The 26,880-nt window shown below is 40.5% G+C and overlaps 1 protein-coding gene and 1 long non-coding RNA gene across 4 annotated transcripts in view; one reads left to right on the top strand and one right to left on the bottom strand.

Annotated features, from left to right (window-relative positions):
* LOC135315390 (uncharacterized) overlaps positions 1-1,542 on the bottom strand; it is a 313,306-nt gene extending 311,764 nt beyond the window's left edge. Inside the window, exon 1 of one of the 2 annotated variants that reach the window (XR_010374854.1) lies at positions 1,176-1,542. This is a non-coding gene — a long non-coding RNA (uncharacterized LOC135315390). The remainder of the gene's footprint in view (positions 1-1,175) is intronic. The other variant, XR_010374853.1, reaches the window with a different exon arrangement.
* Positions 1,362-26,793, top strand: CHIC1 (cysteine rich hydrophobic domain 1). 2 transcript variants are annotated; one of them, XM_064463429.1, is made up of 6 exons: positions 1,362-1,655; positions 8,764-8,818; positions 15,570-15,725; positions 18,486-18,542; positions 18,793-18,852; positions 24,080-26,793. In XM_064463429.1, exons 1-6 carry the CDS (start codon positions 1,486-1,488, stop codon positions 24,134-24,136), a joined length of 555 nt encoding a protein of 184 aa, XP_064319499.1. In that variant the 5' UTR covers positions 1,362-1,485; the 3' UTR covers positions 24,137-26,793. The 2 variants fall into 2 exon arrangements, with proteins under 2 accessions (XP_064319499.1, XP_064319500.1); XM_064463430.1 differs by lacking the exon at positions 24,080-26,793 and adding an exon at positions 19,781-23,902 and having other exon boundaries at positions 1,401-1,655.
* Positions 26,794-26,880: the final 87 nt, after the last annotated feature.

Here is a 26,880-nt window from a genome sequence, read left to right as displayed (position 1 = left end):
ACATGTTTCTAAAAAGAACATCTTTTTAATATTTGGTCAAGGACAGTGAGATATGGTCCGTCTCAGACTTACTTTCTCTGCAATGTAGGCCCAATATTCATTGCTAAATAAGAAAAAAAAAAATCTCACAATAAAGGGGGAACATAGAACATATATTATAATTTCACTTTATAACGACATCTTCTCCTTTAGTTATGATTTTTTTCTTAAGTCAGAGTTGTTACCTGCAACTCCACATAAAATGGATAAAGCGCTGGAATACACAGCAGTGACAGAACTGTAGCACATACAATTTTGCTTTCAGAAGTTACAATAATTTTCCCAAGTCAACTGCATTTTGCTGCTGTCAAACTCCTGAAAAACAGCAAAAATTATTTATGAGGGAAGTCTTTTCCTAAGAACAGCAGACAGGGATGGAGACCCATTCCTCCTCTTTTAGGAGGCCAGCTCCCTTCCTTACAGTAGCTGTGGGTCAGGAATTCAGATTTGACCACACAGCAAACCCAACACATCACTTCGTGGTTGCTATGTTAATACAAAAAAAAAAAAACCAAACTCAAGAAACCCACAAACCGTCCCAGAATTTTATTTGATTTCTACATTACAATTACAAATACCAATACTTTTTTGGCTTACTTTCTATTTGCAGTAGGGGACTATGAAGTGCTTAAATTTACCTCAATAATAACATACACCTGTGTGCAGGGGAGGGGACATTCCTCTGCTGTCAACTATCCTTAGCTATTTTTCTTCCCCAATTTTGGTATTCCTCCTATATGGATTTTCTTCCCTCTCACCACCCCATTACCCTGCAGGGAACTCAATTTCCAAACCCATCAACAAAGAGCAGAGAAAACCCCTCGGGAAAACTGAACAGCCACCGCCCTCGTCGTGAAAACCATGCCCTCCTCCCTCACCTTCAGCTCGGCCACCCCGGTGAGCGGCGCGAGCAAAACCTCAGACAGCAAGCGCCGAAAAACGAGAAGGGAAGAGGGGAAAAGTAGCTACCCGGCTGTTTTTTATTCAAAACGCCACAGAAATACACCTGGAGAAGGGGCAATACGGAGAGGACCGCCCGCCACACCGAAGGGCGGGAAGACCCCTCAGCAGCCCCTCGCGCCGGCTCGTGACCCCCCCACCACGGGGCGGCGGGAAGGTCGCGCGCGCGCGCGCACCTGAGGCACGGCGGCGGCAGCTGCCTCCCGTCGGCGGAACCGGCCTCAACCCCGCCCGCCTCCCGGGAGACGGCGGCAGCAGCAGGAGATACCCACGTCCCCTCAGCGAGCACTCCAGCGGCCGCAGGACGAGAAAACAGCGCTACGCCTTCTCCTCCAACTCGCCGCCTCGACGGGCCGCGTTCCCCTCAAGCCTCTCACAGGCTGCATTGCGCATGCGCGCCGGCCTCCCGCCGCCGCGGCCGCGCGGGGCTCCGCCCCCGGTGCGCAGTGCGCAGGCGCGCGGCGAGGCCGCGCGGGGGGGTGTGAGATGAGCGTACTACTGCCCAATATGGCGGACTTCGACACTATCTATGAGCTGGAGGAGGAGGAAGAGGAGGAGGAGGAGGAGTCCGAGCCTGTGGTGCGGAGCCAGGAGCTGCCCCGGCCCCGCGATGCGCCGGATCCCGTAGCGGTACGGGGCGCCGGGCACATCACCGTGTAAGGAGCGGGGGCTGGCGGCGGGCAGGAGGCAGCGTGACAGGCCGGTGCGGGGTGGGGTGGCGTGGCGTGGCGTGGCGTGGCGTGGCGGGGGCGGCCGGCCGGGAGCACCGTGCTGCCGGCCTCCCCGTGCTGCCGGGGGCGAGGCTGCCCGCTGGCGGGGCCGGGAGGGGGTGAGCAGGCGAGCAGGACCGAGCCCCGTCCCCTTTTCGCCCGGGACATCTCCTCCCCGCGGACAAGGGCTGCCCGCCTTACCGTGATCTGCAGCCCCGCTCCCCCCCACCCCACCGTCACCTGTTTTCTGAGAGGAGTTTTGCTTTTAGCGTGTTAAAGCGGGAAACTTCCACTCTCCCAGTAGCTCGAAGCAATCCAAAGTCATGAATGAACAACTGAAGTTCAGTTGGCTGCTGGGTGCAGAAGCAGCAGCTGATCAGCCCTGACAGTCCTGGCTGTACTTCTTTTTCTAAACAATCTGTTAGATTAAAAAGCGAACGCCACACGATGGGAGGATCAGCAGTCTGTTCAAACAATTTCTCTGTGACCCTTCTCTGCCTCAGCTGAGCCGTGGAGCCCCCACACTGCACTGCAGAGGAGGCACATCGCTGTCTTGGAGTTTATCTGCTCCAAACTTAGTTATGGGTTTGGTTTAGGTTAAGTGTTTTTATCATTAGAATGTGCCATGAGCCAGAATGTTTGCTACTCATTTAAACAGTTGGAACAGAAGATGGGTGAACTGTGTAACCTTATATGTAATGTTTACTCGTAGGGATTTTCTTGGTATTCCTACTCCTGCAAGTGGAGGAATTAATACAACACAGTGCATCCGTAACAAGTCATTGGTTGTCGCATTCATTTTCACGGCAGGGAGGGAGGTATTGAAATTTTTGTATTGCAGAGATCCATCAGGCTTGTGTTGCTTTGGGTCTGTCTTTGGATTGCATAAAAGAACGCACGTTTCTCTCTGTAAATAGGTGCAGTGTGATCTAGCTATCTGCAGCAAAAACACTGGGTGGGGAAGGCTCTCTCATCCAACGAGAACTAATGTTGGATTTGATACTGTGTCCATCATGTAAGTCTAAATCAGGTTTGCATTGAGCTAGTGCCAGTGGATAGTTGCTCTGCTGCACCGCAGTGTACTTGCTTGTGTTGATGGGATTTCTTTCTGTCCTGACCCCAAATAGCATGTGGCCTGACTAAAGAAGGGATGCAATACAAGCAAAGTGATCAGAATACCACATACCCATCTTATTCGTTATCTGGTTTTAAGCACTAAACTGGAAAAAATGTTACACACTTATTTGCTTGGTCTGCTGTGATGCTTTTTGTGTATTAGTGATGTTCCTTAAAGTTCCTTCTTGACTCCAGCAGCTTTTGGGGATGGGCAGGAGCCTCTCCAAGTACTGTCTACATCAAAAGAAAGCAATACATGTATGTGATGCGGAACTCATGAGCTAGCATACATGCACTCATACCTACCTGAACTGAATTCCCATCCACCTTATTGTCCCTTTCTTCCACTCCTCCCAGCTTTCTTCCTGAATGCTAGAAGGCAGCTTTTATCAGTTCATGACGTATTTTTAAATCTCCTTATATTAATAAAAACAGTTAGTGGATGTTATCCATAAAATGCAAATAAACCCTGGACACTATAGCATGCAATCCTAACCTCCTTCTTAAATGGGAAATATTTTGCTTGCTGAAGAGCTTCTGGTTATTATGTATCAGCTCTGAAAGTCTGTCGCTTTTTGATCACAGGGACGCTGCTGCTTTTGAAATCAGTTGGCTTCAGAAGCAGCCTGCTCTAGTTACTGAAGTGAGATACGTCATTGAGTAAAACTTGTGTTTGTTTTCTGAACCTGTCTGGAACACTGCTGATAAAAATTCTGTCCTGTCAAGTCAGACACTCTATTAAAAAAAAAAAAACCAAAACCAAAAACCATTTATTTTTAAAAGCCATTGTTTTCTTTGGATTTTTGTTTCGGATGCCTTCTGTTCCTCATCTGACACTGGCCTTCTTGGATACTTTTGGTGTATAGAGAAGGATTAATTGCAGGGTCATCTTCCGGTCCAGCTTTTTATGTATAGTCCTCTTATAAAATTCCCAAGTTAGTAGACTCAGATTGTGTATTAGTTTCTTGCATGAGAGTTTTTATTCTTATGACCTTGTCAGTGAGCTGCTGACCCTAACAGAGTTCTGCAGTATCCAACAGTACTAAATATAAATTCCAAGAGCCTTCTGAGGGGCTTTAGCAGGATCTTGCTTTTTCCACTGGCTGTTTTGCTAACCCTTTTACCCCTGTGCATGGTAAGAGTGAACATGTGGAGTGTATTTGTTTTATTTTACTCACAGAGAGAGAATGTATGTGAAAGCGGTTAGCAAAATTTATGCTCATCTTGTCCAACGCTCTTTCACTCTAGAAGGTTCTCCGTTTGAATAAAATAACTATCAGTCTTATTTATTGTTTTCAGAAAGCTTTTGAATTTTAGCACAGAGGAATTACTAAGACCTAGTAAATGCCTTTTCTTTGCTTCTGAAATTCCATTTTAATGAGTTACAAACCCATTGTTAGCTGTTTCTTGCATAGTCAGTGAGACTCTGGCTGATGTATCCAAATATCTCAACACAAACGTTTTGAGTGAAGACTGAGTCATGTGCCTACCAAAGCAATGGCAATAACTTTCAAAAACAGAGCAGTAAACAATTCCTAACTTGGTTATAAGTTTTTATTTATCTGATATAATTTTTCCATATCGTTAAGCCCATGTGGATGGACAGTACTGAGGTAATGAAATAGCCATTAAGCATATTTTTGCCTGTAGTATGCAGCATGGTGATTCCTGCTTAAGTCTGAAAACCTACTAGTTTTGGATACGAGTTACCTTTTCCTATTCCGTTATGTTTTCTGTAGGAGTGACCCAGGGATCCACAATCCAGGTGCTAATGAAAAGCATATTGTCACCAGTTAGGGAAGGCAAGGAAGAGCCAGGTGCTCTCAGCTGTGATAAGACGACAACCATAATTTGATTATTGTCTGATATTGCTCCATCTTCTGCATATTTAAAATAGCAGATTCCACATATTTGAAATAGCAAATAACCTCAGCCTTCCACTAGTTATGAAAAACTCAGTTTTCCAAAACAACATCCATGGGTAAGGACGCTCTTCAGTAGTTTTATTGGCTTTGTAGGAGGTGGTCCTAGGCTAGAAAGAGAAATGTTAAGTGTTCAAGGAGATTTCAGCCTCTTGATGAATGTCTTCTTTAAACTCTAATGCTGGAGAAGGCTTAGATGGTACCTCATAAAGAATAGTATGTAGGATCTGAGTTGGTCTGTTCAAGATAGGTTAAACATAACCTGGATTAGGAGTGGGGAAAGGAGCTGTGCTGCAAGGAGGATGGAGAGCCTGTTGTGTGAGAGTTGGCTGAAAGGGTTTAGCTTGTGTACTCTGGTAAGACTGATTACTATCTATAAATACAGTAGAGGGATAAATGAGAATGAAGCGCTATTTAAGTCAAAAGGGGAAAAAAAGGTGAAGCACCTGTAAATACGTCTGTTCTAGATATGAGAAGGTGTTTTCCAAAATCTTCCTGTTTCAATTCTGGGGACAGGAAACCTTACTTCTTATGCCTTGTAAATTTAACGGAAAGAACTTTATAATGTGATACCTGTTGCAGGTGTGGTTTGCAACTGATGACGCAGGGTGTTCGTTTCAGCCTTTAATTTAATATCTTATTACAGCTCCCTTTGAGAAATTTTCACTTTACAAATGGGAGAAAATGAGATGACGGGACTTGTCTGATGCCATTCATTAAAACAGGGAAAGAGAGACAGAAGACCTAGAAAGTGAGGTCATCCTATTTCTATTCCAGTGTTGTTGCCTCTAGGAAACAGCGCCTTGCTTTTAGAGATACTTGTCATCCAGTGAGAAAATCACAACCAAAGTATGTGGGTGACTTACCTGAATTTCTAAATGTTAGCCTTCAGGAAGCTTTCACTGAGGAGCCAGAGAACTAGCCCAGAAGTAAGTTGCCACCGACTGATTTTTTTAAATTATGTAAAACACAGGTACTGGAATATATTTTACATAGTGATTTTTAAATATAATGAATTTTAGAAGACTTCATAGGCCAAATCACGCTAGATCATTAGTCTGTTGTAGAAGGTCTGATGAAGTTACTTATCTCTTCAACACTTTAGGTCTTAACTTTTTAAAATTAAATATTCTAGTAACACTTCAGTACTTTTACAGAGTTGCTTGCAAAGCTATAGAACTATACAATGTTCTGCTTTAACACTTCTAAAAAAAAAAAATCCTTTTATTTATTTGGTTCTTGAATTCCCCGCCCCCATCTAACAGGAGTTTAACGTTTCTGAACTGGGCGATAAATCATCACAAGTATAGTCTAAAACTTCTAGACACACTTCAGTGAAACAGCGCTAAAGGCCATCGGTGATGCTGGCTAAACCTGGTATTACACTGTAGCATAGTCCTGTTTTCAGTATAGTCACACCCTTTTATGTTCTTTCAGCTGTTTGCAGGTGTTGGTGTAAAACAGGTGCATTTCTGTGACTGAGGTCTCTTGGATGCGTTATAACTGAACGGAATGGTTTGGCAAGTGATAGAAGTTTGGGATTTCAAATATGTCTCATGACATGATCAGCCTTCAAATTTAACGTAATAAAATGTATTGTGGTCTTGTATTCTTACTAGATCTAAATCAGCACTGATTTACATTACTCTTTATGGAAATTGGTGGTGCAGTGGGGATTTTAATGAGTATATGTGAGCAATGAGATAAGAGACTACTATGGCGTAGGAAGTTTTTGAACTACGGACTGATGAAGGTCAGAAGAGCGTTCTGGGGAAATGCTGGTGCGCATCTGCCTTTTTTTTCTTTTTTTCCACTTTTGCTGTTTCTTAGGCATCTGCTACAGGCCACCATCAGAGTCAGTGTTCTGGGCTAGGTGGAGCTTTGGCATGATTTAGTGGGATTAGACTGTTCTGTGGGTAGAGTAAATAATTCTGCAGTATTACCTGAACTTCCCCGTAGCTCATTTATTATGTTGTCCGATTGCTGCAACTTTGTGATCATTTCAGGTAGTTCCATTGCTGATATACAGAAAAGTCTGTATCCCTCAAAATAAGCTTGCATATGTGCTTCATATCGTTAGTCTTTTCTGGGTTTTTTTAAAGACTGAAATGACTACGTCATTGCTTTTCAAGCTTCCTTAAAAATGAATATATAGTATAACAAAACTTGGAAGATTTCAGCTGAAAAAGAAAAGCATAAAAATGTGGAGGCTGACTTGCCAGATTACATTTGCAGAGAATGGAAATGTGCTTTTATTAGTAACCTTTGTGCTTGCCTAAAGTCCTCCTGGTTTCACCGTGTGTTTTTGTAGCACTAATTTGACATCACAGCTTTCCAGTGCACTTGAGGATGCAGTAGCCCATGTTGTGCTGGTGTGCGGTTTGCTCACATTCACTTTTGGAAACTTTTCAGTGAAAATACGTCGAATGAAACAAACAGGTGGTGATTGGTTATAGTGCTTATAATAGCTTAAGAGGCAAAGGTTGAGAAACACTTCAATTAAGATCTGCTCTTTGTGGGGTTTTCTAATGTTTTGCATGACTGGTGCTCTAATATGCTGCTTTTTACAAGAGTCAAGGCTCTAATTTAAATTAGCCATTGAAGAACTTGATTGGGCTTGGCCAGTGTTGTTGACAAACATTTTAATTAGCTTCTTGGATTTCTAAAGACAACACAAGTTCTTTTATTTTGCTTCTCACATCTTTAAGGTTCATTTCACATTTTTGTACCCTTCTAAACATTGCCGGGTTTGGATATCTGAGTTTTTACCCTGTGCACACGAGTTTATGTGTACTATGTAATGACAGGACTGATGACATTTCAGCGATACTAGTATTTGTGTAAGTGACCAGTAAGGAGTATTTCAGGGGTCAGTTTGACTCAGGGCAAATAGTCTCTCTCCAGAAGGTTTCTTTCTATGATGAACACTACAATACCAACTGGATTTGTGCTCCTCTTTTTGGCTGTGATCCTTTTGGGTTTTTTCTGTTTCTAAACAAATATTCTGAGGAGATGGTTTTGCAGAGCTGACTGTGACCCTGATATACAGTATATTTAACTTTACAAACTTAATGTTAAGCTCTGTTCAAGCATAAAGGTTGTAGCTGAGATGCCAGCTGCTGTGGTATTTTGCTAAATTACTGAATTACAAAGGTTAAGGTTTCCAGGCGAGGTAGAAGGGATGGAAGATCAGACTTCTTGTTCTACAGAAGCCTACTTACGTGCTTTAAATAAAATAAAAATCTCAAGTCAGCCTGCACTGTCAGTGTCCTGCTGATCTACAACACTAGCTTTTGGGAAACTTCACTTGGTTCAGTAGTTTTGGAGCTAGTGGTAACACAGGTTTAGGAGCCGAGTCTAGCTCCCTCTGGGTTTCACTGGTTATAATGAAGATTTACCTCTTGCTCAATAACAAGAACACTTCAATGAAGAATAGTCACAGTGATACCTAACATTCAATTTTCTTGAAGTTCGTAGTTGTTTTCAAACTGTTCTTTGTGTAGGCTGTTACATGTTTTGCATGAGACAGTTTAACTTGGCTCAAAGCAATTCTTTAAAAACTATGGTTTTAAATTTCTAAGATGATGATGATGAATGGGTTCCTTATAACTAGCTTTAACTGTTGCATGTGAATACATTGCATGAGTAAGAAAAATAGCAGTAAAAGGATTATTGAACCTAGTAAAACTGGAATTCAATAGCTGGAGCTTTCTTTTCTTAAAGAAAGCAAAAATTGAAACTTGCTGCCATCCGATTGTAAAAGAATTTGTGCTTTTAGCAACGTGAAGGTATTGAAGTAAGGCAACAAGCTATATTTCTGTCTTATAAATGACCTTATGAATGATACACGAGATCTTATATAAACTTAGGCTGAAAGCTCGTGAAAATTGTAAATGTAAGGGCAAAAGAAATTAATAGTGTTTTTTTTTAAAGTACAAAATCTATTACATTTTTTTATTAAGGGAAACAAAATAAGTTAGGTGGAATATATTTTGTTTGTCTCTTTTGTTTTCAAGGTTTGGCTTGAGCAACAAGTTTGATACAGAATTTCCTTCTGTTCTGACAGGGAAGGTAAGTGTGAGATTAAACTGTTCTTTTAAATGGAAAGATCCAGTGCATCCAGTGGTTTCTGTGTTACAAATACGTGCTCGTGAACCCGCAGTGCATGCCAGCACTGCACTGAAGGCTGTTGAATTAACTCTGTCCTGTATGAACCCACTGGTTGATGACCAGTCCCTACAGTGTACTCTGAAACCAGAAAAAATTATTTGCAGTGATTGCTATCATTATTGACCTTCTAAACCCAGAAAAGTTTAACATGACATTGTACTGGTTTCATGCAGGCAGTCTACATGAAAGCAAGACTCACTTAACCTTGCTTTATAGGTATCTGGAGTTTGTGCTACCTCCTGTGTGAATTAAATTATTTCAAATATTCGACCTCTCTTTTTTAATATGTCTGTCAAGCCTTGAGTGTCTATTTAGACAGATCTCCGGAAGAGAATCTGTTTTATCTGAAGCTTTAAGGAACAAAACATTATGGTGTTAAATCGACAAATTGAGTAGGGTTTTAGTACATTTTCAGAAATACAATAGTTGTTTAGTTCTGAAAACTACTGGTGACAAGTCTCTTGCTTCTCTGGAGTCCTGTCATCTTACCAAATGCACGTTTAATAAATATTCATTTGTAGCTATTAATGAATGAAGCCTTATAATAAAATTCTTGATTATGGTCCCAAATTCTTTTCATAATGATTTGGGGGTTGTTTTGGGGGGTTTTTATTTTCAGACTTTTAAATTTTGAATTCTTTTTCTCTTGGGTTTTTTTGTTCTGCTGTTTCACTCTCTAGTGCTTTTCTTTTGCTTCATTTTATACCCCCCTTGTGTATCTTTTCCAGAATTTGTGAGGAAAAAGTTATTTGGCTCTTGCTACTTTCTCTAATGTCATACCATACAGCTACACTACCTCTGCAGCCTCTTGCAGTAGCTGTTGAGTCATATTAACAATACACTAAAATGCAGCTGGATAGTGTCTCCTGGTTCTGCCAAATCCATCTGGTGTTTTTCTCCTTCATTTTCACGCCAGAGTATAATGAGTAAAATACTTGTGTTGAATTTGTCCAGCTTTTTTGACAGCAATACAATTGAAAAGCAGGTTGCTATTTGGGGTTTTTGGTTGTTAAAAGACAGCCTGGGAGCTCTGGCCTTGCTTCAGAATCTCGCTCAGCTCAAAAGGAAGAGTCTCACTGATTCCGTGGTGTCTAATGTGAGGGCTGGCGATAACGCCATTTGCATTTCACTGCCTTGCATGTCTAAGGTTTATTCCTTTCTGCGAAGCTCTTTCTGATCACTGAAAAGCCACAGAATACTTTTTGGAAATAACAATTTTTATGTTCTTTTAGTCGACTTGTAGTTTTTTATAAATAAGTTGATAGATAATACCTAGCGGGAAATGTTAAAACTTAATTTGATGATATAGTCTCATCTCTTTCTGTCTCTCTAAAATATATTCGTGTGTATTAAAAAACCAAACCCAACCCCCCAAACCTACACTTTTTAATAAGAGCATCGATGCCTGCCACATTTCCCGCTTCCTCTTGTCAAACAGACAGTGAACAAGAGTTTAATTTAAAGTTCAGCCGACTGCTTGGGCTTAATTTAGCAAAGAGGAAGTTCTTTTCCTCTCCTTGGCACTTACCCTTCTTGTTCTGGAGATCTAATCAGTGACAGCATAAACCGCATGAGCAGGGATTTGCTGTATATAGGTATGCTGCTTCTGCTGAGAATCTTGATATCCTGTTATCTTTTTCTCATATGTGGAGCTGAGGGGCTTTCCGAGTAAGAACTTGAAAATAAGTTAGTTCCCGTTTGTGAGGGGAAAACACCAAGCAAATGAGGTAGTAAACACATTTTTCTTACTGCCTGCCACACGCTGCCATTGAAGACATTAAAAACCACAGTTGTGGGTTTTTTGGTTTTTTAAAAACCTGCAGGAATTGCAAGAAATAATCTGTTTCTTCCCCTGGTTGTGGCAGTCAATCACCTTTATCTCTACTGAAAACGAAAACTCAGTCATTTTTTTCCAGTAAGTAGGTTTTCTTCAAATACGCTAATAAATAATTCACAGTAATAAACTGTTCTTAAAATACAGATTTTTTCCTTTTTATGAAATCACAATTTACGAATAGCATAGTGCCTGTTTATATTAACAGTTTGTGATTAAAATGTTTACTATGGACTTGCGTTAGTACACAGCTGGTATAAGGCTATGTCATACTTTATTCAGAACGTCTGTGTAACATTAAGTTTAATGGCTTTGTTGTCCACTGTGAATTGATGTTAATAATATATCCCATCTGCTAATGGAGTGTAAAAGATGAAGGTGGGGTAGATAGATTTCTCTATGGTATTGTTTTTCTTTTTAATAAATACAGATGAAGAGCTAGCTTTTTAAACACAGGATGAAAATCTATCCAGTGCATTATAAAAAGCCTAAATAGCTAAAACTATCTAGCTACACTTTTCTCCCAGAAGCATTACCTTTTTGGATTTATATCACTGTGTAGTCTTAGGAATTTACTTAAGCTTCCTGACCCTCAGTTTGCCATCTACATAATGATGATAGTAAACCTCCTGCTAATTTTCTTTTTCTAAAATCTGAAATACTCTTCCCTCTTCACCCATCTCCCCTACCTCCTTGTCTCCCAGTTTTTACAAAGCCTGGATAGTTATTGTAAATTAGCCTAAAGCTAAGATGCATGTAATTGCATCTTAAATATTTAGTTGAGACGTGTTTGTTGCTTTTTTTGGGAGAGGTGCATGTGTTGAGGATAAAACAGACAATAAAACAATAAAGGAGGGGAAAACACCAGGTAGACCAGATGTTGGGCCTAGCTAGTTTGGCTAGATTGACTTAGTATTTGTCTTGCAGGATGAGGCACAAGCTTCAGCTAGTTTATAAATACTGGGCTAGGCTTTTGAACAGTGCATTCCTTTCAATGGAATACTGTAAGAGAAGATTTGACTAGCTTAATACAGAGGCAATATTTAACTTTTAATAATGTGATTGGACTTTGGCCTAAATTTAAATTCTGTGTGCCGCAGTTTTATCGGATTATTAATTCTTTTAAAACAAGCATTTAAAAGCTTTTACCAAAATACGCTTCATGAAACATGGCACAGTAGCGCACACTGCGCCAGGTGACAAGAAAATGATGGAGGCAGTGAACCTTAAGTAAGAAGGCGGAGTTCCCTGCCCTGATCTTAAAGCAGCGAAGGTCCTGCACAAAGGTTACTGTGCAGTGCAGGGAAACGTGAGCCATAAAATGTGGTTTTGGTATTGTGATCCCATTGCAACATGTGATTGATAGGGTTTGTGATCATGATGATTGAAAGAGAAAGATCAGGCCTGCTGGGCTTTACATGCTCTCTTCCTGTGTTTGTATATTCTCCTGCATCCTGTTGTAAAATATTATGACACCCCCTCCTTTCCTTCTATGGGTTTGGGTTTTTTTCCCCCCTCCCTTTAAAGACCTAAAAGGAACGAATGTCCCTTTACAAGGTGTACTACACAGCCAGGAGCTATGTGCTTATCTCATTCTTTTCAAGCCCCAGACAGAAACTTTCCAAGAGGCTTTCCAAAATTACTCAAAACTAGACTTTCTTAGGGAGCTTTCTTTGTGCAGGAGGTGCTGTTAATTCTCTGTTTGAAATACATTCATGATTTCACATTAACCTTTCAATATTTGTACCCGCAAGAAAGGTGGGAATTAAAATTATGCCAGAAAATCAACAAAATTCTTTGACTGTTTCATTTGGATACCATTTTATTATTAAATTAGAACAGTTACTTTATTTACAGATATTTTGTTCTTTGTCGCTGTGTAACAACGCTTAACTGTTACTGAGCTGTAAACCGAGAGCAACCGAACTGTGGTTTGCTTGTATTTATCACAGAATAAGGCTTATCTCGGTCACCAGTTCCTTTAGTTCCAAATGAAGACGTGTCATTGACTGACAAAAATATTTATTGTGATTACATTTCCTAAAGGGAGAAGTCCATCCAATAGCTTGTGTTAGCCGAAACCACCTTAAGCAATTTCATCTTACGTTGCAGCTAAGAGATTCACCTCCATGTGAAAGTATTTGGTGTGTTAGCAGGTCATCGTGGTGCTTTCATAACACTATATAAAGGTAAACATCATAGAAAATTTCTGAAATAAGCATTTTCTCTGTTTCTTGGTGGCATCCGCACTTGGTTTCCAGTTTAGCCATTTGCAACGCTATGCTCCGCAGGAAGCAGAGCACAACATTGTTCTTAAAAGGTAGCATCAAACTGTTAACCTGACGCAATCAGTGACTCCCTTAAAAGTAGCACAGAAACAGGGAATCTCACCGTCCCAGTGCTTTCTTATTAGGTCCCAAATTTTTTCTGCCAGCTGTGATCTGAGAATCTGGTTGACTTCTTTTCATGTTGGATGTTATCACTGATGATAAGGTTACTTCGTGTTAAGCTAAATTCTAGGCTGCGCGATTCCATTGTCTTTGGTAGGTTTGTACAGCTGTATTTTGGGGTTGGGGTGTGTTGTTGTCAAGGCCCAGTAAACTCTGTGTCTAATAGAAATGGAAACATTCTCTTTTTCCTAGTGGGATTAATTGCAAAAGTACTAATGGGGATCAAGAAAAAAAAAGCCTTATTTTTATCTTTCAAATAAACAGAATGATACACATACAAATTTCACAAGACTTGTCAAAGGAAGTGTCATTTGTGTATATCCAAATGTTAGGAACATGTAAACTTCCTTAGGAGCTGAGAATGCTAATTTGTTAATGTGCGTAATCTCAATTTACTTTGAAGCCTGCCTGACTGCAGAAGCTGGGGTGTTACTCGTACTGCATACAACCAGCCCAATTGTACTTTACCACAAAACTTGCTCCCACGTGGAAGATGAAAAGGTCTTGCCCACGTGCACCTGGTATTTGTGGTATCCTAAATACAAGAGCCAGCACTGCCATAGAGATCTGTAAAACCTTCTGTTTCAGATACACGCAAGTACAGGCTAGTTCTCCATGTTACAATGTCATTTCTGTTCTGTTCATTGAAAACGTCCCAATACCTGGGATTTCTGGGTGGTTTTTTTAGCGATTTTCTTTCTTTTCTTTTCTTTTTTCTATTTTTTTTTTTAACTAAGATGTCTGTTGATGTTCCAGTCAGTCTAAATAAAATTTTTTTAGTTGCTCCATGTGTGAAAAGGATTAGAAGACAGTCTGTTTTATATGGGGAGAGGGGAGCCTGTAAAATTGCAAAATAAATCCTTTCTGTGTACATATTAATTCCTGCTATAAAATAATCACAATGGTAAATTACGTTCTTACATTACTAACTATAGGCCTGGCTTGTGTACAAACCCAGATGACCTCTGACTCTATACATGGTGATCTGAATGGCCAGGAAACAGATGTTGTATTTATTTACTCCCTTTCCTGCAATGTTTTAATGAATTTAGCTCTTGTGAATAGGCGGAGGTAGCAGAATCAGGTCCTCTCCATTTCCTGTCCCATAGTTTTGCTCCTTTGGTGAAAGGAGTCTTTGTCATTAAATTAATGCCTTTGTTGTTGCCCTTGTTTGCGGAATCAAATGAACAGAGTTGGGCTTGCTTGGTTGGAAGGGTTATGTAGTAGTTGCAGACTAATTCTAGGTTGTTGGGGTTTTTTTTTCTTCAACTGGGCAAGTATTTAGGAAAGGTTTTAGGTTTGGGTTTTTTTTTAGTTTGGGGTTGGTTTTTTTTTGAGTTGTTGTGCCTGGCTGGTCAAGTCTACTGAAGTTGGATCTGATGATCCTGCTTTGTGCGTTCGAATCTGGATTGTGTTCCAGTTCAGAGTGCCATCTTGGAGTCAGTACCGCAAATCTGTATTTGACTTGCCAGTTTTAAGTTATTTAGATTCTGTGGAGAGATGAGGGATTTGGGGTATGTAAATAGGTAAGTGCTCTTGCTTCTCTGTAAGAAACATGCTGCTATCAGAAAGGAGCTGATTTCTGAGAGAAAATGTGGGTTTAAACTGTGACTCTGCAGTGGCAATATATAGAAAATATTATTTTGAGTAAGCTCTGCTGAGTATTCCTTAATTTAAATAAGTTGTTTTTCAACAGCTAGGCTTTATTCATAACCCTGTACAAGGTGCACTTCTTTGCCTTGAATATAATCCAGTACGTGTCTTTCCGGGCTTCCCTATTTTAGGAAGTAGCCACAGGTGGAGTCGTGGCCTCCTGTCGATGCGGACCACTTCAGGCACTTATCTGTGGACAGAGGTCCACCTTCACCCAGGCACAGGGCAGGCTTGCATTGGTATGAAAGTAATTTGGACAATATTATCCTTTTTTTCCTGTGTGACACACAAGCGTTTTTACTACAAAGCTGCCCCACGTTCCCTTGGAAACCAGATAATCTGTCGTCTTGAGGTTTGGTTTTTTGGTCAGCATAGCCAGCGCATCTGTTGCACAGCTGTGTCCCACTTGGACTTGTGTTTGGGGCCACTGTGTTATCAGGACGATTGATTTATTAATGGTGCAGTAAATAAGGATGAGGCTGTTCATCCAAGCGATGTTTAGCTTTTTAATGCAAGTTTTTGCAAAGCATGCTCCATAAAGGAATTTGTCTCAGGGAAGTGACTTTTCATGCTCGCTGGGTGACCAGTGTTTTAGAAGATGGGGTCATGTTGTATAACGCTATTATGTTGCATGTCTATTTTAACCTGTAGAGGCAATTACAGAGAAAACACACCCGTAATGGCCTTCCACTGAAGTTCAGCACTTCTGTTGCAGGTTGCCCCAGAAGAATTCAAGACCAGCATCAGTCGTGTGAATGCCTGTTTAAGAAAGAATCTCCCTGTCAATGTAAAATGGCTGCTTTGTGGCTGTCTGTGCTGCTGCTGCACCCTGGGCTGTAGCCTGTGGCCTGTAGTCTGTCTTAACAAAAGAGTAAGTGCATATTTCTTTCTTCTTATTCTATCTATTTTACAATTACTGATAACATTAAATAATGTTTAGTAGTCTCACCCCTATTTCAAAACCTCTTTTTGTCTCACTTGCATTGAAAAGGTTATTTCGTTTTCCTTTCCTTAAAAAATAGAAAAAATGTGTTTGTTAATGAAGTAAATGATACCAAATTACCAACTGAGTCAATAGTCTTAGGAGTAGCTCATCCCATCTCAGTTTGAAGAACAGGGTGGAGTATATGATAAGCTAAATTTCCAGGATTTCTAAAGGTCTAAGAATTGAATTAAATGAGTGGAGAACTGGACGTTGACCTTCAAAGACTGCCTGAACTGGAGTGAAAATTACTTTTGCTCTTCACACACCCCAGAATAAGTTGTTGTTTGGTTTTTTTAAATCAAAAATCACTTTTCTCTATGTAACAGTTACCATAACATTTCTGAGTTGTGGTTTATTTGACATATCTTACTGTGCTGTTTCTATTAAGAGCAAGCACAAATTTGTTTTCGGGAAGTTTAATGAATTCCCTTTATTTATTTATTTTCAACAGAAAGTTGACAATTCTTGTACTTGGGACCAAAGCAATAATTCTGAAAAGTGCTTTAGCAATATCGAGTAAATGTGATCCTAACTACCTCTATGGTTTACATTTAGAATTGATTTATCACAGCAGTAAATGTTTAGGAAATACAGAAATAGATACAGTGCAATGATATTCTTAGCAGCTATGTAGTTTGTAAGACTTTTAGCCATAAAATCTTCTTATCTACAAATGTAAACAGTGCGTGGGGGCACTAGGGAAAAAAAAAAGCTGTCACGCTTGTCAAGTTAATTATAGGAAGAGATCTTATTGTAGAAATCTGTTAAAAAGTAATACTTCTGGCTTTTGAGAGTTTATGACCTTTAATAAAAGAAACTGAAAGCAAAAACAAGCAACAGGCATTGCTTTTCAGGGAAAATAAAACAGATGTGTTTTGCCAAACTTTCCAACTTGCTCAAGAAAGTAACAATTACATTGTCTGGCATTGAATTTCTGGTTAAAAAGACCCCAAGAGGCACTAAAGTCATAGTACATTAACTTGTGGAACTGCTGATCGCTGAACCGAAGTCACTAAAAAGTTACGGGACTTGTTTTAGCTCGTTTTAACTGCCTGTATAAACATTCTGATTGCAGAGGAATATGCTTGAGATGTGCAGATGAAACATTTGCAGTTTTAAAACCATATTTAATGTTCTTGTGCTAGTGAAAATCTAAATAAATGCCCATGTGATGTTGTAGTGTTAATGCAATTCTCAAGGGTGCAAATAATACGCCCCAAGTAAGAGTAGGGGAGATCATGCTACTGCTATGGGTATACATGTGTGTATATATTAGAGCGATTTGATTACTCCAACGGTCACAAAATGGTTCTTTATTTTCTTTTGTGGTGGGTTGAACCTGGCCAGCAGCTAAGCACCTACCAGACACTTGCTTACTCACCCGTTTCCCCTGCCCAAGCAGGATGAGGGAGAGAATCAGAAGAGCAAAAGTAAGAAAAACTTGAGGTAAAGACAGTTTAGTAAGTGAAGGAGAAAAAGGGAAGAAAACCCAAGTGATACAAAGGAAAATCACTGGCCACCTCCCACCAGCAGACTGATGTGCAGCCTGTCTCTGGGCAGTGGGCTACGTTGGAAAGAACAGCCCCTGGTTTTATTGCTAAGCGCGACATTACATGCTGTGGAATATCCCCCTGGTCACTGCCATTCAGCAACAGTGAAGACACTGATGTGGTATCAACGCTATTTTAAGTCACAGATCTAAACCACAGCACCACACAAGCTACTGTGAAGAAAATTAACTCCAGCCCAGCCAGTCCCCATACACTCATCTAGCAACAAAAGGCATTACAAGATCCAAAGGCTGTAATATGAAACTGAGACAGCCGGATCAGGAAACAACATACACTTATAAATTCCGAGGATAGCTTTATCACTGGAAACACTTACAAAGAAGTGGTGGGTTCTCCACCAGTAAGTCCCTGACTCAGGATTGGATGGCTGTGTATCTTTTTGTGATAAAATGGTGTAGCTCACCAAACGTTATTAGCTTTTGCAAAGAAATTGGTGGATGGAATTCTGCGGTGTGCCATGCAGGAATGAGAGTAGACTATCACAGCGGTCTTTTCGTAACCTTAGAAATCACTGAAACTCCAAAAATCTTCTCTCCCACAGTCGTGGAAGGAGCAGAACACAAAAGTTGTGTGCACTTTGGCGCCCAAGAGTTGAAAGTACAGGCACTGTTTGTGGTGATGCTGAGATTCTTTCAGGATTCAGATACCAATGACATTAGCAAAATCTGTAAACTACATGTATGGAAGTTACATGTTGTCAGTAGAGACCACCTGTAGCGAGTGCAGTCTTCGGCCCAGAGAATGCGGGAGGTTCGGTTTTGTTGCCTTGGCTGTGGGAGGCAAAAATAATAAATTCAAAAGGATCTCTTACTAAGTAAATGAATCTTGGGAAAGCTGCGGTCCTGGGTTAACAAAAAACCCGCAGATGTTCTCTTCTTTTTCTGAAGAAGATCTGATGTTGAGCAGTGGGGAGTTGTGGTAGGACTTCCATTTATAATTTTTCTTTTGCTTGGTTCTACTTTAATAAAACTAATTTATTTTAAATTAATCTTAAGCCAGAAATGCAATAGTAAGATTTTTCTGGATGAGGTTGGCTACTGAACCTTTTATAATACAGTTTTGACTTACTTTTTAGACTAGAAGATCAATTCAGAAGTTATTAGAATGGGAAAATAACAGACTATATCATAAGGTAAGAAAAGTTAGAGTGCTTGTTTTCTTCAGCTTTAAGAATAGTAAGGTGGTTGTTGTTGGGTTTTTTTAATTGCATAATTGGCACGTAGGAATTTTACAGTCTTGTTTTAATTCCATACTTCAAACTGACCTTAAACTTGTGTTTGAGATGTTCCAGATCCTAATAATTTGATATGGCTAAGCTTGTCACATTACTCATCAAAACAATGCTGTGGTATGCATTAATCCTTTGATAATTATTTTCTTAGCTTGGTTTGCACTGGAAGCTGAGTAAAAGGAAATGCGAAAGTAGCAATATGATGGAATATGTAAGTATTACTTCTGTTACTTACTTGGTATTCAACGTACCTATTATTTCGGAGAGAAAATCCTTAAGTTACTAGACTGTCACCTGTCTGGAAAAACCTCTCAGAAAAGCTTGCAGTCGAGTTTGATGTACACCTGTGAAGGCTGCTTTTAACAAGTGCAGCCATGGCATGTATTGAGACTTAGAAACTGTCACCGCTAAAGGTAGAATGACAGAACGTCCTGAGCTGGAGGGGACCCGCAGGGATCATCGAGCTCTGTCCCTGCACAGGACAGCCCCAGTCCACACCATGTCTCTGAGGGCGCTGTCCAAAACATGTTTTCTCTTCATAGTAATTGGATGTTTGCACTGCAGGGACGCTTGTTTTGGTCTGTAATTTGTAGTGAGGGAGACCTGCTGGGACTTTGTGCACTGGTGTGATTCCCACAGCTGTCTGTAGTTCTTTAACGCTTACCCATCTTTTCCACTGGTATTTGTAATGCCTTTGAGTCAAATTCTTTGTGCAGAAATCTTGCATTTTTCATAATAGTGTGTTTTTTGCCTGGATCTTTTTTTTTTTTTTTTAATTATTTCTTCTTCCCTAGCTCTGAACTTCATAAAGTTTTAACCAAGACAGACCATTTAGGAAAGCAGAATTAAAAATATTACTGTGGTCCTACGCCCTCATCCGCTTTCATGTATAGCCATGAGGGTTGTTGTAGGCTTGAGGAAAAGAGACAGTCACTCCAAAAAAGTCAAGTGTCCAGAAGCCCAGTATTTCACAATGACTGAAAGCTCGGCTTTGTTATCCTGGGAAACATTCCCTCCTTACAGAGTATCTCAGATATGTTTAGTCTTATGCACTAGCTAACGTTGTACAGAAGTTGTGCTGAAGGTTTGAACTTTTTGGTTACTGTGTTCTGTTCTTGTCTTTCTCCCTTCTTCAACAGGTAATACTAATAGAGTTCTTACCAAAATATCCCATATTTCGACCTGACTGAGGAACAGCATTTGATCTTTCATGTTACCTGTCATTTTCTACCCTTAGTGCCTTGTAGATGATTTTGGAAAGAAGATGGTCTACTTTGCTGTGACTCAAAAATGTTCTTCAGTAGAATATCTTCCTTGCTACGTTACTTTCTTTTGTTAAGAAGAGAACAATTTGCACATTTTTTTTTTTATGTTAAACGAGGCTTCTATGTTGCACTCTGAATTTTTAACGTTAACTGATATAGTTGCCACTAGGGATCTAACATCAGTGCTGCTTAAACTTGTTCTGAGCATGCTGCCTTATTACTTTCTCTATTCGCTGTCCTCAAACATGCATCCTAATGCCGTGTCATACCATATTTCATCCTAAATGTCACAATCCTATAAACCTTCAGTAGAAATGTCCAGGTAAGCGTCTAGTAGTAATGATTTTAGTATAACTTGCTTGCATAGGACTTGCAATCAACAGCACTGGTTTTGTCCTGCACTTTGCAAAATCATCATTTACATTAGGGGGGTTAATTATTTTACCCACTATGGATTTGTAAATATTGACTCTTTGCATAATGTAAAGCGTGGTATGCCGAGGTTTACAGAATGTAATATAGCTCTTATTCTATTGCCAACAGTCCGCCAACATTTTATTCCTTACATTTGCTAGTAGCCCTCTGATTGTATAGACCCATTCACATGCTGGTTTTATGGTAAAGCCATAATGAGTCTGTACATACTATCAGATGTGTAGGGCCCAGTTGCACTTTGTTTAGTAAATGGATGAAAAATGCATAGGATTTCTGTCTTTTTTAAAATATTTTTTTCCTAAGTATTTCAGGTCTTGTTTGTAGCACCTGAAACAGGAACCTTAAATACCCTTCACCTTCAAATAAGTTGCATTTGTGGGGTAGGTGGCGGCTGCTATTAGAAAAGTATCATAAAGCCTCTTTTTGAGTTAGGACCCTATGGATGGCAAGTTTTGTTCTGCTAAGGAAGGAAAAAAAGTTTCATAATTGGAGACCTTCACTACTAAGGAGAAAAATGTGGAACAGCCAAATCGAAGCCAAAGTAACACTTCTGTTATTTTTGTAGTGTGATAATACTTCGGCATTTTAACAGTTGAGAGACGGCATCCGTTCCAGTGGAAATAAATTTTAGTTAAATCTGAGCAGTGTTTCAAAATATGCCGATGAGAGGAAGTGGATCGGTTGAAAGGGTTCATGCGTATGTTTTGGTGATCAGGCACAGCCTGACAAGCCACAAATGCCTTGTGGAATTCACAAGTATTCTTGAATTCCTCCCTGTTTGCCTGATCTCAGGAAGGGAGCTGATTGTAGAAAAACTTCCTCTAATGGCTGGCCTAAGCGAGACCACTCAGTAATAGTAAGCAGACAAAAATGGATGCAAGTTCCCTCCCTTTCCTAACTAGAAGTAAGAAACCAGAGAAAACGCAACAGACAACAGAGTGCCTGCAAGATTTGATGAATGTCATCATAAGCGTCCAGGCATTTCTTTGCAGCAGCCTGACTCCTTGCGACATCATCCCAAGTTGCTTTTTAGTTTCAGGGTGACTTGGTATTTCCTCTGAATGTATTTGCATCCTTTCAGTATGCAATAGAGTATTAAAATATAGTATTTGTAAGACCGTTGTATTCTAGTAACTGTAGCAGGTCAGATTTCCTGTACACAGTGTTTACAGAAGGCCAGTTTTATGCAAGTTGTTACTTCGAATCCAATTTCGTGCTATTCTCGCTGCACGGCCGAGGAGTGTCAGGCTCCAGCGCTTGCAGCCACAGGCTGATGCTTCAGATTCCGAAACCTGTATACTTAGTGCGGAGGTTTCCTTTGGTAGATGGGTGACAACTATGTAACTGCATTTGTAACGTAATGAATAAAAACCTACTGTGTTGTTTGAATTTAACGTTAGCTACACCTTGCAGCTCAGATTTCTGTCACAGAACCGAGCAAAGTGTCCTCCCCAGTTTGTTTTTTTTTAGGATGAGTCTTAACTGGAAGCAGAGAAAATACTTAATGGCAGAAAAATGCAGTGTAAACCAAAACTGAAAGAGCACACCCAATTCTATGTATTTCCCTTACAAATAAGTTTCTGGAGTAAATGAAGGGAGCTCAGCTTAATTAACAGAACAATAGAAGTTTCTTACAGTTATGCCAGAACTTTGTCAGTAATTTTCCTTTTTTTGTGTAAGAAACTCAAGAAATCTCAGCAGGTTCTTATTTTTTACCTTATGTGACTATATTTTCAAAACGTTCCTTTCCAACTGAGAGAACAGGCGAGCGGAATGAGGGTGCCAGTAATTGCCTGCGGTGAACGCTGAGCGGTCTTCAGGCTCGCTGCTAAAAAACTCTTTGGTCTGCACTGACTTCACCGTATTCAGGTCTAAATTTCTCATCCTGATTTGTCTAGTTTCTGCAAAGTGCTGTGCCAAGCTGAGAGAGTACCCTGAGCCAGCGGAGCCCCCAGTCCCGCTGGGCTGCTCCCTGGCCGCCCCGCGCTGCGATACGGCCGGAGACCCAAGGCGGACCGAGGCAGCGGCTTGGCTGTTGTCCCTTCCGTGGGCCTGGCTGTGGCAGTTGCCGCAGGCTGCTCTGCCCGAGGCAGGTCCTCTGCCCCTGGGTCTCACCCGGACACTTAAGCACAGAATATTAGTTATTTTAAAGTTTACATCTTAAGTGTGTACATTCTATGCATTTTACTTTGTCCTTAATTATTAATTGTAGAGTCTTCAAACCATGAAAGAGTCTCTTATTTTTGTGTTTTAATAGATATTTAAATATGTGGCCGTAAAGCAACTAGTAAAGAACGGGAGAGCCAAAACTGCCATTTACAGTCAGTTCCCTGTTTTAATAAGGAGATAAATTTGCATTTAAATGCAAAACCAGCACACAGTGTGATATTTGCATCTGAAAGACACAGGTTCGTAGCTTATTTAAGACCAGACCAGGGCGGCTGCAAGTACTGCTGTGAACTCTGCACACTGCTGCCTCCAGGTCCTTTTTTGCCTGGGCTATCCTTTGCTTCGGTATAAAACTATTCTGGGGTAATTTGATCTCACAACACTGAAAAATCTCGTTTTTGACAATGAGAAGTCAGCATGAATTGGTAAACCTAGTTATGGAGGGTACTTGTTAACTGGAGAAGGAATTTGTAGCAATATAGCAGAGAGAATCCATTAGCAAAGTGTAGCGGAGGTGGTAAAGAAAGTGCCTTGTCCCGTTCCAGCAGAAGAGAAAATATTGTGCAGAGAGCGAGGAGAAAAGGGAGATAGTAACTGTATCGGGAGGGTGAGTTTGCAGCAGATTCTTAGGAGCAGTTACTGTCCACCCAGTCAATGTTTAATTTTTCATATAAACATGTTGGCACTAAGGTTCCTTTCTAGTTTTTATCTAGGAAATGTTTGGATTTGTATTTATTAAGTTTTTTAATCTAAGCAGTATTAAAGAATACTGGCAGAGCATCAAAGCTCTTACCTACTGGTTCCCCACCTGCATCTGTGAACTTGTTTTACAATAGGAGGGGGAAAAAAATCCCCCAAGTGCTCCAAGACGCGCGCAGGCAAGCCTAGGGAGCATGGAGTCAGCTGCAGGTGGGTGGCTTGAAAACAGAAAATGTTTTTTGCTAAATCTGGTGTGGTCTTGATAAATAAAAAAGAGAAGTTCCTGTGCTTTCCTTCATAGGTACAAAACTCCACATGCAAAACCATGAATATATGTTTCTTATTGTCCCGCTATGACAGTTCACTACATTTCCTTCTCAACACACTACCATTGGAGCAATAAAAATGTCAAGCTGTTAATATTCAGTGTAAATAATTTATCATTTCAGTAAGTAATGTTATGTGATTCTGCCATTTTTTTTTTGTTTTCTGCTTTTGGTGTCCTTACGGTGTTGTAATGTTACTTGTACTGCTTAAGAAAAGTGGTTTTGTTTAAGCTGTATGAAACACTTTGTGTTCTTAACATTTTTATTCTGTTTACAAGTGAACAGCCACTTTTTAATAGGACCTCACATCTTGAGAGTTTTCTCTCTGTTTTTTTTTTTTTTAAATTAAAATAAAATTCTAACTAAGCTCGCTTTCTACAATTTACTGCACTGGCTTGTGCCGTTAAAAGAAGCTGGAAGTCAGACATACTTAATCACTTTGAGACATTTTTTCTTTAATTAAATTTAAAGATGAAAACCTTTGAATAGCGCAATGTGTTTATGGAGAAAAAAAAACCTGAACCTGTTGCGTCTCTCCCCGTAGAGGTGTGCTGATCAGCTGCGAGTGGAACGGCAGCAGCGGCGGGCTTTCTTTGAATGAGACATCTCCAACACGGCCAGCTCGGGTGCTTGTATTGGGACTTTATGGTTTGGCTGGTTTAAAGAACACGACTTGGAAAGCTTAGGAAGGCTTTCCGAAAAAGAAAACTGCAGAACGATCATCACATTTAGTCTTCCAGATAATTCGGTTGGGTGGCTTACAGACCCTCTTGTGTAAGGGCTTCCTGTAGGAGCCTCTTGCTGCAGCATTCCTCTCCGAACTGCAGAGGGTCTTCTCCGACGCTGTTGTAGTTGCACCTCCAAGGGAGCGTAACCTGAGCGCGGCCGGTGTGCCTTAGCGAAATAAATCATTGGCTTACGTAGGGGATCGCGAGCGTAGGACAGCGCAGCCTTCCGTGTGTGCTGACGGGCTAGCTTTGTAGCTGTGAAAAAGCAGGACTTAAAATTAAAGCCTTTGGCTCACCCCTGAGGGAAAAATACTGCGTTCCTGAAATGGGCACGTGCAGGGGTTTTGTTGGAAGTTGGCATCCTCAGTTGTTTTGGACAAATACAGAGCATGGGGGCTGACGTGCTGTTTAAGCACGGGACTGTTACTGAATATTGTTGGAGAAATTTAGAGAATGTTACTGTGGTGTTAGGCCAAATATGGGAACGCTGGGCTGAGTCATGAAGTTAATCCCCTGTTAGGGTTTATGAGATGTAATCGCCTAGGCTACTAGCAAAGGTCCATTTTAAGGATATTTGGGATTTGGCCCCGACATTGGAAGGCAGTTTCAGAGCTGTTTAGTAGTGAAGTTCACTGTAATGTCTGTGCCAGTGTATTTATAATTCTGTACATCTGTCATGTCAGCACTGTCCTTCAGCGCAAATAGTTGAAGTGTCCCAGCTGAGTTTATTTTTCTAGTTAAGTGGATTTAAGTCTCTGTAAGCTTAGTCTTCATTTGCTGGGCAACATGAAATGTTAGTCTCCTCCCAAAAGCAAAGTTCTCTGTTTCTGATCATCCCACTTGCATTTCCTTGCATTTATGCCAGTTTTAGTTGATTTTTCTTGAATAGGGGTGGCCCAAAACAATCGGATGTTCCAGATAATGGCCCATGGCTGAGGCACCAGGTATTTCACTGTAGATACTTCCCTCTCTTCTGTGAAAATAATGTGATCCATTACATTTAAAGGATCACATCTGCCTCCTCACTGGCTGTGTTGTATTTCAGATTCCTAGCCATTCTGTGACAGATTTGGGACTCAGTCACTTCTAGTCGATACGAGCTCCTTGCAGCCACTAGTCCCATCAGTCCAGGCTCATCGTTTGGCACTCTGTACTGTTGAATCTCTCAATACTGATATTACAGTGCTCCTCCAGCTCTGCTGGCATAGGTGCTTCCACTCCTCCTGGAAAAAAATCTTTGTCACTGACTGATGCCATCTGCAGAGTTAACAAAAATGATTTTACTAAAAAGATTAGTTCCCATATCGATGCTTGAGCTCTGCTTGTAATTTTCTAAAAGCCCTTTTATAAGTCCCTTACCTGATGTAAATTTTTCTATTCTTTTTCCATCCAACTGAACCTGGAATTTCCTCATTGTACTTTACCTGGTAGGTCCAACCTATTTGGGCTTGGTTGATTTACACCTGTTTAATTTGTAAACATGAACAGGGCAGAATTGGGTCTACACTAAGCTGCTGAATTTTCTGCATTTTCTGTAATCACTGGATCTGTTTGGAGAATTATCCTTTTGATATACTGACATTTTATTTCACATTCTTTATATAAACCATACGATCCATAGTAGCCTTCTTTTGATCAGTAAATTAAAATTTCTGCAGGAAATAGAGGTAGATATCTAAGTTCACTGATAACAAATACAGCCTGAGACTTCTGCTAGGAAAAAACCCACTTTTTAGGAACACTGTGTGTCACGTGGGATATCCAAAATTGTAATAAAATTGGGAGGAGGAATTACAGTAGCTCTCAGACTAAATAGAATATAAAATTAAAAGGTCTATATTAAATGAAAGGTAATGATTGATCTGCATTTAGTGTAAACTGTGATGTGCAAGCCTAAATGAGTAATTGAAAACTCCTGGTTCTCCAGACAACATCTACAGGGATGTCCTTGGACATCGATGACAATGAAGTGTCGGAATAGGGCAACAAAAGTCAAGAGGAGTTCTCATTTTGGCAGTATTGCAGACAATGCACCGAAGTGCCTGATGGTTGTGATGGGTGCCCCATCTGAGATGCTTTGAAGCCGTATGACCTGCAGAATATGGTCTGTTAGGACCTTCTGGAAACAATGACCCTACAGTTGGGTGCCTAGAATGGCTGAGTGCCCAAGTAATAATGGGAATGGCTAGGAGAAAGCATGGTGATGCGGTGCAGCTCAGCAGTGCAGGGCAGCTTGTGACCTTAATCCCACACTAGTTTCCTACGTACCTGAACATTTCATCCTCCATCAAAGACAAATTTATTTTGACCATAAAATGACAGTCTATTGGGTGGTGAAATCTGTAGCCACAGAGGGTCAGTCCACATCTTAATCTCAGCTAGATCATGAAGCGCAAAACCGTAAATTGAAAGCTAAGAAGCCTAACTGCTGTTTCCATCCAAGTACAAATACGTTCCTCTCAAATCTACTTTAATTCCTAGTGGGTTTTATATTTTTTTTAGATAATTCTCAAGTGTTTGTAAGGTTCAAGTGCTGTTTTGGGATCACCTGGGAAAAAACCCAAACCCTCCTGTAACATCTGTTAGTAGGCAGTAAGAGTTGTTGGCCACTGCTGAG

Source organism: Phalacrocorax carbo, chromosome 11 (genome assembly GCF_963921805.1).
Source record: "Phalacrocorax carbo chromosome 11, bPhaCar2.1, whole genome shotgun sequence".
NCBI classification, from domain to species: domain Eukaryota; kingdom Metazoa; phylum Chordata; class Aves; order Suliformes; family Phalacrocoracidae; genus Phalacrocorax; species Phalacrocorax carbo.
Note: the sequence above shows the minus strand (reverse complement) of the source record. Positions and strands in the feature narration are given on the sequence as shown.